At 36.7% G+C, this 15,311-nt stretch overlaps 1 protein-coding gene and 1 non-coding gene across 2 annotated transcripts in view; one reads left to right on the plus strand and one right to left on the minus strand.

The window, feature by feature from the left end:
- Positions 1–1,442: 1,442 nt before the first annotated feature.
- LOC121031123 (U6 spliceosomal RNA) lies at positions 1,443–1,548 on the minus strand. The gene has a single exon (XR_005790558.1). It is a non-coding gene; the product is annotated as a U6 spliceosomal RNA (small nuclear RNA).
- Positions 1,549–11,175: 9,627 nt separating this feature from the next.
- DUSP19 (dual specificity phosphatase 19) overlaps positions 11,176–15,311 on the plus strand; it is an 18,753-nt gene continuing 14,617 nt past the window's right edge. Inside the window, exon 1 of the mRNA XM_040475588.1 lies at positions 11,176–11,576. Coding sequence (XP_040331522.1) covers positions 11,351–11,576 — 226 coding nt within the window. The 5' untranslated portion in view covers positions 11,176–11,350. The remainder of the gene's footprint in view (positions 11,577–15,311) is intronic.

Consider the following 15,311-nt stretch of genomic DNA (forward strand, 5'->3'; position numbering starts at 1 on the left):
TATTATTAATATTGATAGCAATTAGCTATTAATAATAGTTTTAATAATATTAGGGCCTAGTTATCAGGCTAGCCTTTCTCTCCCTGCCTCTCTCTAGCTAGATAATTTCTTTTTTATTTACTTCCTTTTCTTTTTTTTTTTTTTGCTTTTTCTTTTCCTTCAATAAATACAATTTTTAAGCTGCCTAAATTCCAAAGACACTGGCCAATTTCAGAGTATCACAAAGGTATATATTCTGATTAAAGTTAATTTGCTTTTATTTATTTTACCTATTTGTTTACTTTTCAGTAATGGACATTTTCAAATTTTCAGGCAACAGGAGAAAGAATAGCAAAATTAACACCCCCTCCCATGTACCCATCACCCAGCTTTGTTACTTATCAACATATAACTAATTCTGTTTGATTTATAACCTCCTTCCTCCATCATTTTAAATAAAATGTAAAACATCATGGTAAAGACTTTTTAAAATAATTACACTATCCAATTAGAAAACTTTTCCTCCACAGTTTGAATTTTTTTATACTTTTCGTAGAAAAGTACTTCAACATTTCATTGTGTATAGGGTACAATAGCAGGTACTAAATTCAGTAGTATAAGAATGTCCAGAACTAGAATAATAATACTTCCTTGAACATTCACCACTTAATACACTGATGACTTACTTATGTAAAAAGAAATCTTTTCTTAAGCAGTATAATTTTTTTAGACTAATGCATGTGTTTAAAAGTATATTTAAAGAAAGCCATGCACCTTGATTTGTTTTATAGAAACACAAGAAATGTAAAGCAAAAGCAAAAACAAAAACAAAACACCACAAGAAATGTATATTAAATAAATAAAACCAAATGTGTTTTTGCTTTTTTCCCCAAGACAGCTATTTTAACATGTTTGATTAGCAGACAAAACTCTATACTTGCTAGAAGAGTGTACAAAAAGGACAATTCCAGAACAACACATCATCTTTCACAGTATTTCCATAAAAAAAAATAGTCATGCAAAGTTTCTCAATATTTGCTGCTATTTTCAAATTGAGGCAGCATGTAGTTTTCGAACTGGGGTATATTCTCCATTTGAAAAATTTAAATCTGAAACTGAGATCAGCAAAAAGTCTAGTCATATAACCTTTATTCCCTTTTACTTCACTACTCTTGCACTCTGCTTTCTAGAATTTGAGAACTGAAAGAGTTGTGAAATTTGCATTTTTCCTCCAAGTTCATCGATCCAATATTCCTTACTCTCTTCATGTTAAATATTTATCAATGTATTTAAATCCAAGTCTTTAAAATCTGAAGTCTTTCAATCTTGTTTTTTTTTTTAAATCTAAGCATCAGGAAATGAAACACATAACTATCATCGAATGAGTGACCTCTCAGAGATCACAAAAAATTGTTTCATTCTACATAGTGTCATCCCAAATAGTTTTAAATAACCACTTTTTAAAAAATATGAAACACTTCACAAATGTGTATATCATCCATGTGCAGGGACCATGCTAAGCTTCTCTGTAACATTCCATTTTAGTATATGTGCCTCTGGTGTGAGCACTTACAGAAACAATTTTTGGGGCGCCTGGGTGGCTCAGTCGGTTAAGCGGCCGACTTCGGCTCAGGTCATGATCTCTCAGTCCGTGAGTTCGAGCCCCGCGTTGGGCTCTGTGCTGACAGCTCAGAGCCTGGAGCCTGTTTCAGATTCTGTGTCTCCCTCTCCCTGACCCTCCCCTGTTCATGCTCTGTCTCTCCCTGTCTCAAAAAAATATAGAACGTTAAAAAAAATTTTAGAAAAAGAAACAATTTTTAAAAAGAATGAGTGCTTTCTTCTATATGCTTAGCTCTAGTGATTCTAGCTTTTACTAGTCATTCTCATAGAATTTCTATAGAGATACTTCCAGATAAGTATACAGTTCCTTAGGAGCATTTCCAGAGAAGCAAGTCCTGACTCAATTGAGAGAATTGAAGATAAAAGTAGAAGAAATGTCATATCGCATCATACCAGTTGGTCATCCAGCTGAATGCTGACACCAAGACACATTTTTTAAGTTTTAAATTTAATTCCAGTATAGTTAACGTATGTTATATTAATTTCAGGCATACAATGCAGTGATTCAACAATTCTATACATTTCTCAGTGCTCATCATGGTAAGTGTGCTCCTTAATTTCCTTCACCTATTCTACACATGACATCAAGACATTTTGAAGGAAAGCACTATGGCTTCCTAATTCATCCATCTAAAATCCAGAAATATAGATGGTTTCCTTACTGTAGTGGATCAGTTGATATATGACCTAGACATTTTCTAAATTTCTTGACCATTATTCTCTTGTTTGCTTATTCCAGTGCTTTAGGCAACATTTTCAGTTAACATTACTACCCGCCGTGTTCTTTTGGTTGACATGAAATTACTTCTTTTAAACTTCAAGATACACTCACTAGTATTTTTTAATATCCTAGGATTTATTAACTTAGTTAACATTATCCATATTATTCCTGATTTTTTTGAATAATTTGATCACAGTTCTCCATTTCTATCATTTTATTTTTTTCTAATTTTTTCTGATTTTTTAAAATTTTATTTTTTATTTTTTAAAATTTACATCCAAATTAGCTAACATATAGTGCAACAATGATTTCAGGAGTGGATTCCTCAGTGTCCCTTACCCATTTAGCCCATCCTTCCTCCCACAACCCCTCCAGTAACCCTCAGTTTGTTCCCCATATTTATGAGTCTCTTCTGTTTTGTTCCCCCGCTGTCTTTATATTATTTTTGTTTCCCTTCCCTTATGTTCATCTGTTTTTTCTCCTAAAGTCCTCAGATGAGTGAAGTCATATGATTTTTGTATTTCTATGACTGACTAATTTCACTTAGCATAATACCCTCCAGTTCCATCCACGTGGTTGCAAATGGCAAGATTTCATTCTTTTTGATTGCTGAGTAATATTCCATTGTATATATAGACCACATCTTCTTTATCCATTCATCCATTGATGGACATTTGGGCTCTTTCCATACTTTGGCTATTGTTGATAGTGCTGCTATAAACATGGGGATGTATGTGTCCTTTCGAAACAGCACACCTGTATCCTGTGGATAAATGCCTAGTAGTGCAATTGCTAGGTTGTAGGGTAGTTCTATTTTTAGTTTTTTCAGAAACCTCCATACTGTTTTCCAGAGTGGCTGCACCAGCTTGCATCCCCATTCATTTCTATCATTTTAAATAAAAATATCAGGTGTTATACATATATATGTATATATTTATATGTATATATTTATAAACATATATATGGTAGGCATAATCATATATATATGTGTGTGTTTAGAAAAAGATAAATTCCTGGCAGAAAGTGGAGAGGTCAACATTACTTGAGGATGATGCCATGGAAGGGAATTTTCTATCATTGACAATCTAGTACTTTCTGAGCACGACCTACATCTGCCTCTGTTTCCAATCCATCAAATCCCTTCAACCCTCTAATTTGACAGCTATCTCTATCACTCTGATGGAGCCATTCTATATAAAATCTCCAGTTGATCTCATTTTATTATGTCAAGTTATTTTTTGCTGTTTCTCTATACCCTGGCCTCTCTGTAACTTTTTATACCACTGGACAACATTTTTGTTTTAAACTCTTATTTAACCTTTGATTACACAACCCATCTTTTCTACCCGCCTTCATGACTTCTCCTTATCTGGTTTCTTTTCACATTTCACTTGCTTTTCAGCCTTCCAAAATTTGTCCCTCAGGGCATTGTCCTTGGCTGGGCTTTCTCTAAACTGGATCTTTTGAGAAATTCATATTTTCTTAGTGACCATCACCTCTATGTGAATGGCCTCAATTCAACTCAGATGTCTTGGCTTTACTCACTCATTTGTCCATCTGTGAAAAAGTTATTGAATGCTTACAATATGACAGGCACTAAATAAATAAATTGGGTTCCTCAATACTCTATAAAACTGCAATTCATAACCCTCATAAGACTAATGTCCAAGTTTCCCTAGCTTTAAACTTTCATATCATGTTTGATGAACCTTTGTTCAATCTCTATATTCATTTTTTCAATATCTTTCACTTACTTTTAAAAAGTGTCTTTTGAGTCATCAGTTCTTCTTATGGGCTTCAACATAATCCAAGTTGTCATGTCCCTTATACCTGGGTTATTACTTTAGCTTTCTAATTGGCCCTCTGATTATTTTATTCAGCCTGTATAATAATATATTTCTTATCATGTCACTCTTACTGTTCATAAACACTACAAGTCCAAACATTTCCACCTGATTTTTGAAGCTTATGTAACTAGAGTTACCGTAGTGCATAAATTTTATTCCTAACGTGCACCTGTCTTTATAGACAGGAAGTTTCCCTACAAAATTAATCGTTTTTTTACCTCCATATTTTTGCAAATACTGATTTCCCCATTCTGTGATTTATTTTGTTTCGGTTGATTTCCCCCCTCCCAAATGGAATTGTAAGCTCTTGGAAATCAGGATCTATTTTTAGTTATTGAATTGTATCCATTCTATTTTTTTAAAAAAATTTTAGTGTTTATTTATTTTTGAAAAAGAGAGAGAGAGAGAGAGAGCATGAGTGAGGGAGGGGCAGAGAGAGGGAGACGCAGAATCCGAAGCAGGCTTCAGGCTCTGAGCTGTCAGCAGAGAGCCCAGTGCAGGGCTAGAACTCATGAACTGCAAGATCATGACCTGAGCCGAAGTCAGACATTTAATGGACTGAGCCACCCAGATGCCCCAAATTTTATCAATTCTAAAATGCACATTTTTTCATATTATTAACTTCCCTAAAGTCAACATGCATCTTATAATCAAAGTTGACATCTCAAACATTATAATAGTTTACTTGTTTTTAATGTTTATTTATTTCTTTTGAGAGAGAGAGAGAGAGAATGGGTGAACAGGGGAAGGGCAGAGAGAGGAAGAGAGAGAATCCCAAGCAAGCCCTGTGCTGCCAGCACAGAGCCCAATGCAGGGATTGATCTCGATCTCGCAAACCCTGAGATCATGACCTGAGCCCAAATCAAGAATCAGACACTTAACTGACTGAGCCATGCAGGCACCCCACACATTGTAATAGTTTAACTGGCATTATTATTCTCTCCTGGTGGCAAACAAAATAATGGTGTGTATTATAAGCAATAGTATATTAACTGCAATCAAATACCATTTTTTTTTTTTTTACTTTTACAGCACTTGAAGAAGTAATAGGCTCATTGCAGATATGCCATAAATGCTTGTTGGTTGATTTCTTTCCTAGTTATATGGTTTTGAACCACAAAAGTGGCTGCAATAAAGATAACCCATATACCTAGCATGTTACTAATTTCAAAAGTTAAAATAAAAATCATTTGTTTTTTGAGGGGAGGTAGAAAAGATAAATAATTAGACAAGTATGTGAATCCCACTTTTAAAAAAAATGTTTATTACAAAAATTGAACTCTAAAGTTCTAAATTATATCTTAAACTCTCTTTCTCCAGGCTTTGAGAAGATCTCACTTACTTTGGACCATGTGAGATCCCTAACTATCATTACAGACATGAAGATTGTATATGGAAGGAAATGTAGAAAGTTTCTGCTTCTGTTTTTATTGCTTATTTTTGTATTATCACTATAGCCATGCACATATAAACAAAAAATGTTTTGTAATCAAAATATTCTAGTAACATATAAGAGGCATTGTATTCATAAAGGAATTTTCATTCAAACTTGTTTTAATTAAACTACTATATTTAAAGTTTATTTACTTATTTTGAAAGACAAAGAGAGTTGGGGCGGGGCAGGGGCAGAGAGAAGGGGAGAGAAAGAATCCCAAGCAGGATTGGCATCGTCAGTGCAGAGCCCTATGCAGGGCTCAAATCCATGAAATGTGAGATCATGACCTGAGCGGAAACCAAGAGCCCACGCTCAACCAAGTGAGCCACTCAGGTGCCCTTAATTAAACTAATTTTTTAAAAATATCTTTAAAAAGTACGCACAAGGAACAGTGCCATAATCATGACAGAAGTTTGGTTTTTCTTTGTATTTATTTCAGCCTATGTCTGCATATTCTCAATGAAGTGCAGAATTGAGCCCAAAATTGTAATGCAAAATAGATTTTTTTTTAATCATTCATCGATGTTTTCAGCCATGCCAGCCATATCTGAATTAAGATTATATACTCCCATGATGATTTTATCATGTAGTATGTCTGAATGTGTAATGTAGCGGATGAAAGTGGGCACTGGGATCCAACAGACCTGAGATCAAATACTGGATCCACTGCTTACCAAGTCTTTGCATTTTACTTACTTTATCTAAAGGCGGGATTTTTGTGATGATTAGAGATAATGCTTAGAAAATACCTGGTATAATAATCAGAAGGAAGAGGAAAGAAGGACTTTGTCCGTTTTGATACTTTGCTGTAGGTGGCCAGTTTCTCATAGGGAAATCTGCCCCACCTGTTGTGTTGGCGCTTAAGGAACTGCCGTTGTAAGTGGTTCATCAAGAGTTGAATGTCATGTGGCCTTGTTGGGACTATGGAAAAGGAATTAAGCCACAGGATTGCCCATTCAGTCTTGGGAAGATCTGGATGATTCTGCAGAAGCAAAAATGATTTGAAAATGTATATATAGATACCTCTCTACCAATCCATCCTCACCTGACTGAATGTTGTATAATAGCCCTTTTCCAAAACAGGGGTGGAATGTTCTGGTTTCACCACAGATTTTCTACTCATTTCATTTTTAGAATCAGCTTAAAGATTTCAGGTCCCTTTTGTATATAACCTTTATTCTTTAGCTTTTTAAAAAATAATATTTTTGCATATTAAAAAACAAAGAAGGGGTGCCTGGGTGGCTCAGTCAGTTAAGCCTCCGACTTCAGCTCAGGTAACGATCTCATGGTTTGTGGGTTCAGGCCCTGCATCAGGCTCTGGGCTGACAGCTCAGAGCCTGGAGCCTGCTTCGGATCCTGTGTCTCCCACTCTCTCTGCTCCTCCCCTGCTCACGCTCTGTCTCTCTCTCTCAAAAGTAAAATAAAAAGAAATTAAAAAAAAAATACCTAGTACTTGGCATAAATACTCTAAATCTGTTAGAAGAGAGAAACTATATGGGGGTCATGGGAATATATTCCAGGGTGTATTCACTTCACACTTTCCCCTTTGGCCCAGCCCAGGGCCTCTTAGCCCCTGTAAGGATGTGCCCGTCTTTCAGGATAACCCCTTACCAGTCACGTCCCAGGATAGGCAATGCTTCCTGCATGGATGGAATGCTGCCCTCTTCCTCTGACTGCGTCTCATAATCTTTTGCCTCTTCTTTCTCTTCTGCCAATTCTCCAGGCCTGAGAGAGTGGTGCTTCTCCCAGTCCCTCTGCATCCAGACTAGCTATGTGGAAAGGAGTTTTGACCTTAAAGGACTTTTTGGAAAACCATAAACTGAAATAGAACAAGCAGTAAAATTTGAGTCAAGGGACCTGGAATCACAAGTGATGTGCTATTAGACAAATCAGTTTCCTTCTCTGGACCTTGGTTGTTGTTCTGTAAAATGAAGGGTTGAGTTGGATAGAGTCAGTGAATAGAATCCGTGTCTTAGTGTCCAACGCTACTGCAGGCATATTAATCTTACAGAACTATCATCAGAGACTGGAGCTATCAATGTGTAGCCAATGATTCTACCCATCTTCTGTAGAATGATGTGGTGTAAAGAGCACACGCTTTTGAGTAAGATGGAACTGTGTTCATCCTTGTTATTCGAATCTAACAAACAAACCCAAACTCTGTGACCAAAGGCAAGTTCCTTCAGTTCTCAATTTAATGTCCTTCTCTTTAAAACTGCAGTAGATATTACCTACCTCATTGGGTTGTCATGAGGATTGAATCAGATACCGTTCATATAGTGCTGGGACATAGCATCTGTTTCTGCTAAGGAGGTCTTTACATCCAGTAGCAGTGCTCACTCTCCATCTTAATCAACACGATCAGCAGCATGTAACAGTTGATCACACTGTCTTCCTTGAGACACTTTATTTGTACTCTCTGACTTCTCTCTCTCTTTTCCCTCCTATCTTCTGGGCCTCTCCTTCTTAGTCTTCTTTGCTGGATCTTCCTCCTCTTCCTCACCTGTGAATGAGGGGTGAGGCTTCTCTGTCACTCTTCCTTACTAGATCTTATCTACTCTTGTGGCTTAAAAATTTTTTTTTTCAACATTTATTTATTTTTGGGACAGAGAGAGACAGAGCATGAACGGGCAAGGGGCAGAGAGAGAGACACAGAATCGGAAACAGGCTCCAGGCTCTGAGCCATCAGCCCAGAGTCTGACGTGGGGCTCGAACTCACGGACCGCGAGATCGTGACCTGGCTGAAGTCGGACGCTTAACCGACTGCGCCACCCAGGCGCCCCATACTCTTGTGGCTTTAAAAGGCATCTTTAAGCTGATTACTCCAAAATGTACACGCCTTGCAGAGATCTTTCCTATGAAGTCCAGATTCATATAGTTGAGCTGCCCACTTGACATACCTACTTGGTTGATTCATAGGCATATTAAGTTTAACATATCCCCAACTGAACCTTTCATCTCCACATCACCCCTTTCTTGGTAAATGGAAAATCGCCTCTTTAGTTGCTCAGGCCAAAAATCCTTGTAATTATCCTAGTCTCTTTCACATTAATCTGGTCATAAATTCTCTTGGCTTGATTCTCATATATATCTAGAACCTGACTGTTCCCTCTCCCTCCGCTGTTATTCTAGCCCAAACAGCCATCTTCTCTCATGTGGATGTTTGCAGTAGTCTCCTAACACATCTCCTTGCTGCCATTTTACCCCCTCTCCTCAAAGAAGCTAGAAAGATCCTTCTGCAGCATAAGCATAGTATCATGTTACTTGCCTGGAAGCAGACTGGGGTGGAGTTCCAGCATGCAAGACTTTTTTAAGGATTGCCCTTGGTATCAACATTTGTGGAAGGGAAGGGAAGGATCAGGACTGGACAGAGAAGTACAAAGGTTATGCGTGCCCACTGACAGTCTTGGCCAAATACATGTTGGCCTGTAGAGCTACAGTGCCCTTCAGAGTTGTTTCAAATTGGGCTAAGATGCCAGACCTTTATGCTCCCTCATCATGGACAGGGATGTGGCCTGTTCTGTGAAAGGCACAACCGAAGGCAAGGAGGTCTCTGAAGCTGAGGCAGTCCCAAAGGCATTCTTGACTTTCAGCCAAAAGCACACCCAGACTACAGGCATTCACGGAAGGGGGATCCAGGTAGCACAGCACAGGATCTACCACTTCTCTACCCATTTCCCTCCAGTGGCTTCCCATCTCACTCAGAATAAAACCCAAAGTCTTTATCATTTTTCCCTTGAACTCATCTCTTACCGCTCTCCCTTCACTCACCTCCCAAAGCCACGTTAGCCACCTGTAAGTTTCTTGAACGTCTCCATCTCCTTCCTCCCACCACTACACTTCTGTCTCACCACTTGCTGTTTCTTCCATTCGCAAAGTTCATCTCCCAGATGGCTGGGAGGGGCTGGCTCTTGAACTTTATTCAAGTCTCTGCTCAAATTTCACTTTATCAGAGAGGCCTTCTCTTACCAACTCATAGCACGTAGCACATTGCCCTTTTCCTGTGTTCCCTTATTTTACTCAATTTTTCTTTTTAGCACTTAAATCATGACCTAACATGGTTATATATTTATATATTGCCTGTCCATCTGCTCTCTCCACCTGGATATAAGTTCCAAGAAAGAGGGGACTTTGTTTTTATTCATTGCTATATCCCCAGTGACTGTGACAGTGCCTGGCACATAGCAGATACTCAATAAATATTTGTTAACTATAATTTTGGGGGAGCAGGGCACTGTTCCAAAGAAAATAAGAGCTAACACATTGGACTAAAACAAACGTAGGTTTTATTTGTAATTATAAACTTAGGAGCTGTGAAGTGTAGGATATGTTATTTGCTCTCTCTGCACCTGAGTTTGCTTAGTTGTAAAATGTAGATGATTTTAATATTCATAATAGGCTTGTGGTGAGATCAAAGGGATAATGTGTGTAAAGCATCATTAAGCACCGATAGATAACAGTGAGAATCTGAAAACTGCTTGCAAGCACAGTTCCTAACAAGTAGGAAGTGCTCAAGCGTTGATAGTTCTTTTATCATTGTATAATAAACATACGGAATAATGTGTGGTTAGAGTTGATTTTAATGAACCTGTGATTGTTTAAATGGTGCAAATCATTGCTTTCAGTTCTTCATTTTAGGGTGTCTTGTAGATAGCCTGGGCTTATAGCTCACTCTTCAACAGGGAGATTTGGTTTATTTTAATTCTACATCAGAAAAATTCAAAACAACAAAAAGTTTGATATGCAGTGTTAGAGAAGTTTTCATTAAGTGCAACTTCTTTACACATGTGTAAATACATTGTGTGTAAGTCCACTTAAAATTGGATTTTAAGTGGGATAATGCATTTTAAGTGGGATAAGGAAAATTCCTATTTAAAGTATTCTTGGGATTTCTTTTGCAAAACAAACCATCCTTTTGAAAGCAGAATCACCATTTCATAATTGATCTGTTTTGTAAATTTATGTTTGCATGCCCAGTTTTTTTTTGGAAACTATGAATGGAAGACTTGAGGATATGCTTTATTTACAAAGAATGCATATCCACTGCATAAAGGTTCTACTGATGGTGAAAACGGGAAAAATTGGAAAACATATCTTAAGCTCCTCTCAATACAACAGTTCTTATGCAGCAAACGTTTTTCTTAGCAGTGATAGCATAAAATGTACAAGACATAAGTGAAAAGTTACTTTTGACAGACATCCAGGCAGACAAGAGAAGCTATGCGAAGTAGAACTGTTTGCACTATGATTTCGCCCCTTCGCTAAAGCAGGAGCAATACCTACATCAGCCCTTTTTGTTCATGGTCACTATCACAAATGACACCAACCAAACACAGCAGGAAAATCCCTGCTTTCAAATAGTGAGGAAATATCAGACGTCTCTCCAACTAAGTCTTCTATTTTACCATTTTACGTGAAAAATAAAGCTAGATTTAAAAAGCAACAGTAAGAAATCCCTTAGCGAATTCCTTGAGACGGTAGAAGTAATGCTAATTTTCGGCTGACCGGAAGAAGAAACAGCATCCAATCGGGGCCCGTTTCTCAAAGGCCAATCAAACTTCACCTTACTTGCTGGTGCTGGGGAAAACGGACCTGGAGGTCTTTGTCTGCAGTGTGTGGCTGCTGTTACCTGGACAGGGTTGCACACCTGCGGCTCTATTTTTTCTCTGAGCGCTAAGGGACGAGCAGTTTGGCCTTTTCCACCGTTGGCTAGATTTGCTTGTATTGTTTCTAGCCACTGCTCATGTAATGCACTCCCTTAACCAGGAAATTAAAGCGTTCTCCCGGAATAATCTCAGGAAGCAATGTACCAGGGTGACAACGCTAACTGGAAGGAAAATTATAGAAACATGGAAAGATGCCAGAATTCATGTTGTGGAAGAAGTAGAGCCGAGCAGTGGGGGTAGTTGTGGTTATGTGCAGGACCTTAGCTTGGACCTGCATGTTGGTGTTATTAAGCCTTGGTTGCTCCTTGGTGAGTATATCGATTTGCCACTATCTCGTTGATTCCTTTTAGCCGTATTACTTTCTCATTCCCCTCACCCCGCCATGTGTAATATTCTGTTCTATCCGCTATCCTGCTGAAAAGTTGAAATGTTTCCTTTTTTAGATCTGGAACATCCATTAGCTGGCCAGTGATGTTTCTGCACCACAATCCATCCACAAGAAGCATAGATTCTGGTAGCACATGGCACCTGGTATCTGGATTTTAGAAAAGCTTTCATCCTGTTTTTTTACTTCTCTGGAGGGCAGCATGTTAATGTTGTATTTTCTTGGATTATAAATGAACATAGCCTTAAAAATCATCAAATTAAACAGAAGGTTTTAATTAGGTAAAACTACAAGTGGCAAGGTTGTTAAGGTTATAGACAAGTTAATACCTGAAATAGCCAAGTGATTGTCATATGGAGTGCATGGCTCCTGTAGCCATATTAATCTATGTGCCTGTTTTTGGAGTGTTATGGGGAAATTGTGTTTTTATTTATAGCTATGAGCCTGATAGTTTTATGCTTTCCTGTATGATGGAGAATATTGTTTCCCTATACAAAGCATGGTCCACAAATAGCAAATGAAGCACAGTTATGAAAACACAAATTTGCTAGCTTGGAAGGATATGTTACGGTATTCTTTAAAAAAAAAATCAGCAGTGTGTTCAAGTAGGTGTTCATTTAGGAATGCAGAAATTAAGACTTGAAAAGATTAACCATTTCCCAGCATTGATGCAGCCAAGCCATTCTTGAGTAGAAGGAGCACTGTACTGGGAGTCAGAAATAGCTAGATACTACTGTGAAGTGCACACGGCATCTCCTTTTAAAAACTCTCTGAATTAGGGATTATCAGCTCCATTTTACAGGTGGGAACTGGATTTAACAATGGTTAAGTAACTTCCACAAGGTGACATACCTAGTAAATAACAGAGCTGGGCATCAGGCAAAAGTCTGATCCACTCCTGCTCTACATCATCATATAGATTGCCCCGGAGAGTCCAGGTTTTCAGTCCTGCTCTACCTCTTAATAGATGAACTAGCCCAAGTCATTTATTCTCTCTGGTCTTCCAAGAAACCATCTGTAAAACTGAAGTAAAGGTATCTGTTTCTCTCATAGGGCTGTCCTGAGGTTGTGAAGTTTTTGAAACAAACTAATGGCAGTATACATAGGATTTGTTATTGTGTTATGATTACATGAATTGCTGCATGAGCTATCTTTAACTTCAAATAAGTATCTCCAACTAGTTTCTGAAGCCCAGTGAAAAATTAAGGGATCATTTAGCAAGTCTGAAAGGTCCACTCAGGACTTGCACACCATGTCTAGGAAAGAAAATATGCTCAGGTACATTTTTCAGTTATTTGCCTTCCATCGTAGTACCAATGGTTTAAAATACCTATGGTAGAATTTTAAAATATTTCACTCTCACAAACTTGGTGATTTTTTTATCTAGATTTATCCAAAGTGAGCTGATCAAGGTAGTGTTCTCAGATTGGCGTTGGAACCCTTCCCACAATCCTGGGAGAGTTCTGGGAGAGACTTCTGAAACTAGTCCTTAATATGGTCTCCTCTTTGGGCCAGGAAATGGGATATTTTTGTCAGGTACAACCACCTTTCCTGTGAGAGGTAGATGGACCTTTTTCGGCCTAGTAACAAGTGCCTTATTCCTGAGGGACCCATGGATGATTACATCTTAAGTTCTTCCACATGAATGATGCAGTGGTTGTGTCTGACCAGACTAGGTTTCTCTCTGGACATGGGGTTTGGTTCTATGTTGCTTCAAAGAGCTTTCTTTATCTCTTCAAGCATCACAACTCCCACACAGCACTATATGAAATTAACTTTTTTTGTTGTTGGGGAACTATAATCTTTTTCAGTTAGCTCATAAATTCAAACCAGCTTCCGCATTCCAAAAATCTTATATAGGCCCTTGATCTAACAGTTTGACAAAAAAGATCTTATTGAGCATTTATGTCCTAGGATTTGCAAATTATATTTTTACAACAAAAGCACTAGGACTTTTCTTAAAACCAACTTAATTTTTAAAAGTAGAAAATTCCATTTCCCTTGGGTAGTTAAAAGGTACACATATTATTTGTTGTATACATTCTGTTAAGAAGTCCCTACCCTTCTCTTTAATTCTAGGTGAAAATCTTAGGGTCCTTTATAAGGTTATGGAAATTTCTGATGTTTAGGAAGCCCAATATTCTTCGGAGGTGGATAATACATTAAACTTGCATAGCTCTTTACTTTGTACAGTTCTTCCATAAATATTGTTATCTCATCCGCATAGTAATTTATGCTCTTGTTTCTATTCATTTATGAATGTTCACTCCTACAAATTTTCTCAAATAAAATCTTTTGAATATCATTTATTTCCTTTTTCAATAATAATGCTTTTTCTTTTGGTTGGTTTTTGTGATGATGAAAATAGTGATTTATAAATTAAGACATACTACATCAGAATTTATACAATATTTAGTATTTTCACTAAAAGAATCTTTTAAACAGAAACAAGATTTTGGAGATCTTAAGTAGCTATTTTTTATGATACATATGTTATGATTGCAAAACACTGAACTTGTTAGAAGTCCCAACTCCAATCGCATGTAATATATATCCTTTCTAAATTAGTTACCTCATCTTTATTTCCCATAATAATCCTTGGCCAAATAATGAATATTAGTGGCTTGTAAATATCAAGGTAAAATAATTATAAATTGTTGTTATTGGCTCTCTTTGTTGTTTCTTATTCAACTTTTTAATTATTTCAAAACTATCCTATAGTAAAGTTGACTTGGTATTCAGTGCTGTGAGGTTTTTTGGTTTTTTTTTTTTTGACTTCTGTGAGTTTTAACATAATTATGATTCATGTAGCCACTTTTATAATAATAAAATTCTTAAAATTTGTATTTGTTTTTAAAAATTAAGATATACATAAAAGGATAACATTCTACTTTTTTAAAACAAAGGTTTAAGTAACACATTATCATAATATATGATTTACAGTGTTTATTTCTTTTAACCATGTGTTTTTCCAATAAGAGTTTACTACAGGACTGTCACACAAATCAACAACTTTAAATTGGAGGAAAGCTGATGTTTATATCTAGAATTTAGAATTGAACTGTAATACTAAGTATTAGATGAAACACACAAGCCAATTACCTGAAATCCATTTATGCTAACTAAAATTGTTTCCCCACACTATTAACACTAATATAATTTTATTATTTGAAAAGGCAGAGCACAGAAGTTGTATTTTTTTTTTTTTTTGGCTTCAAGAATACTAAATTTGTTTCAATATGGTTCATATTCTGGAAGGGACTTTCAAAATGGGGTAGCTAATTCTGAACTATATAATCAACCTGTTCTGTTTGGTGTATGTTGTTCAATGGAAATGATCTAAGTATCCAGCTTTGATAAGTGTAATAATGATGGTTTAGGGTTCGAAGAAAGAATTTCATTTATTCATGGTTTTTTTTTTTTTTTTTGCTATTGTAAGAAATAGGCAGAGTGGAATTAATTATTATTTAAAAGATGATATGTATTTAATTTATTTGAAGCCATTTTTCCCCTGGAGGTGGTTAGGACTTCCTGCAGAAAATTGAGAAATTATTTTTTTAATTTAAGTATTTCAAATGTGTAGAAAATTACAGACAATAATATAATAGCTGCATATCCACCATCCAGCTTTAACAGATATTAATATTTTCATAGGCTA

Source organism: Herpailurus yagouaroundi, unplaced genomic scaffold (assembly GCF_014898765.1).
Source record: "Herpailurus yagouaroundi ecotype Mexico unplaced genomic scaffold, PumYag 140, whole genome shotgun sequence".
In the NCBI taxonomy this organism is placed as follows: domain Eukaryota; kingdom Metazoa; phylum Chordata; class Mammalia; order Carnivora; family Felidae; genus Herpailurus; species Herpailurus yagouaroundi.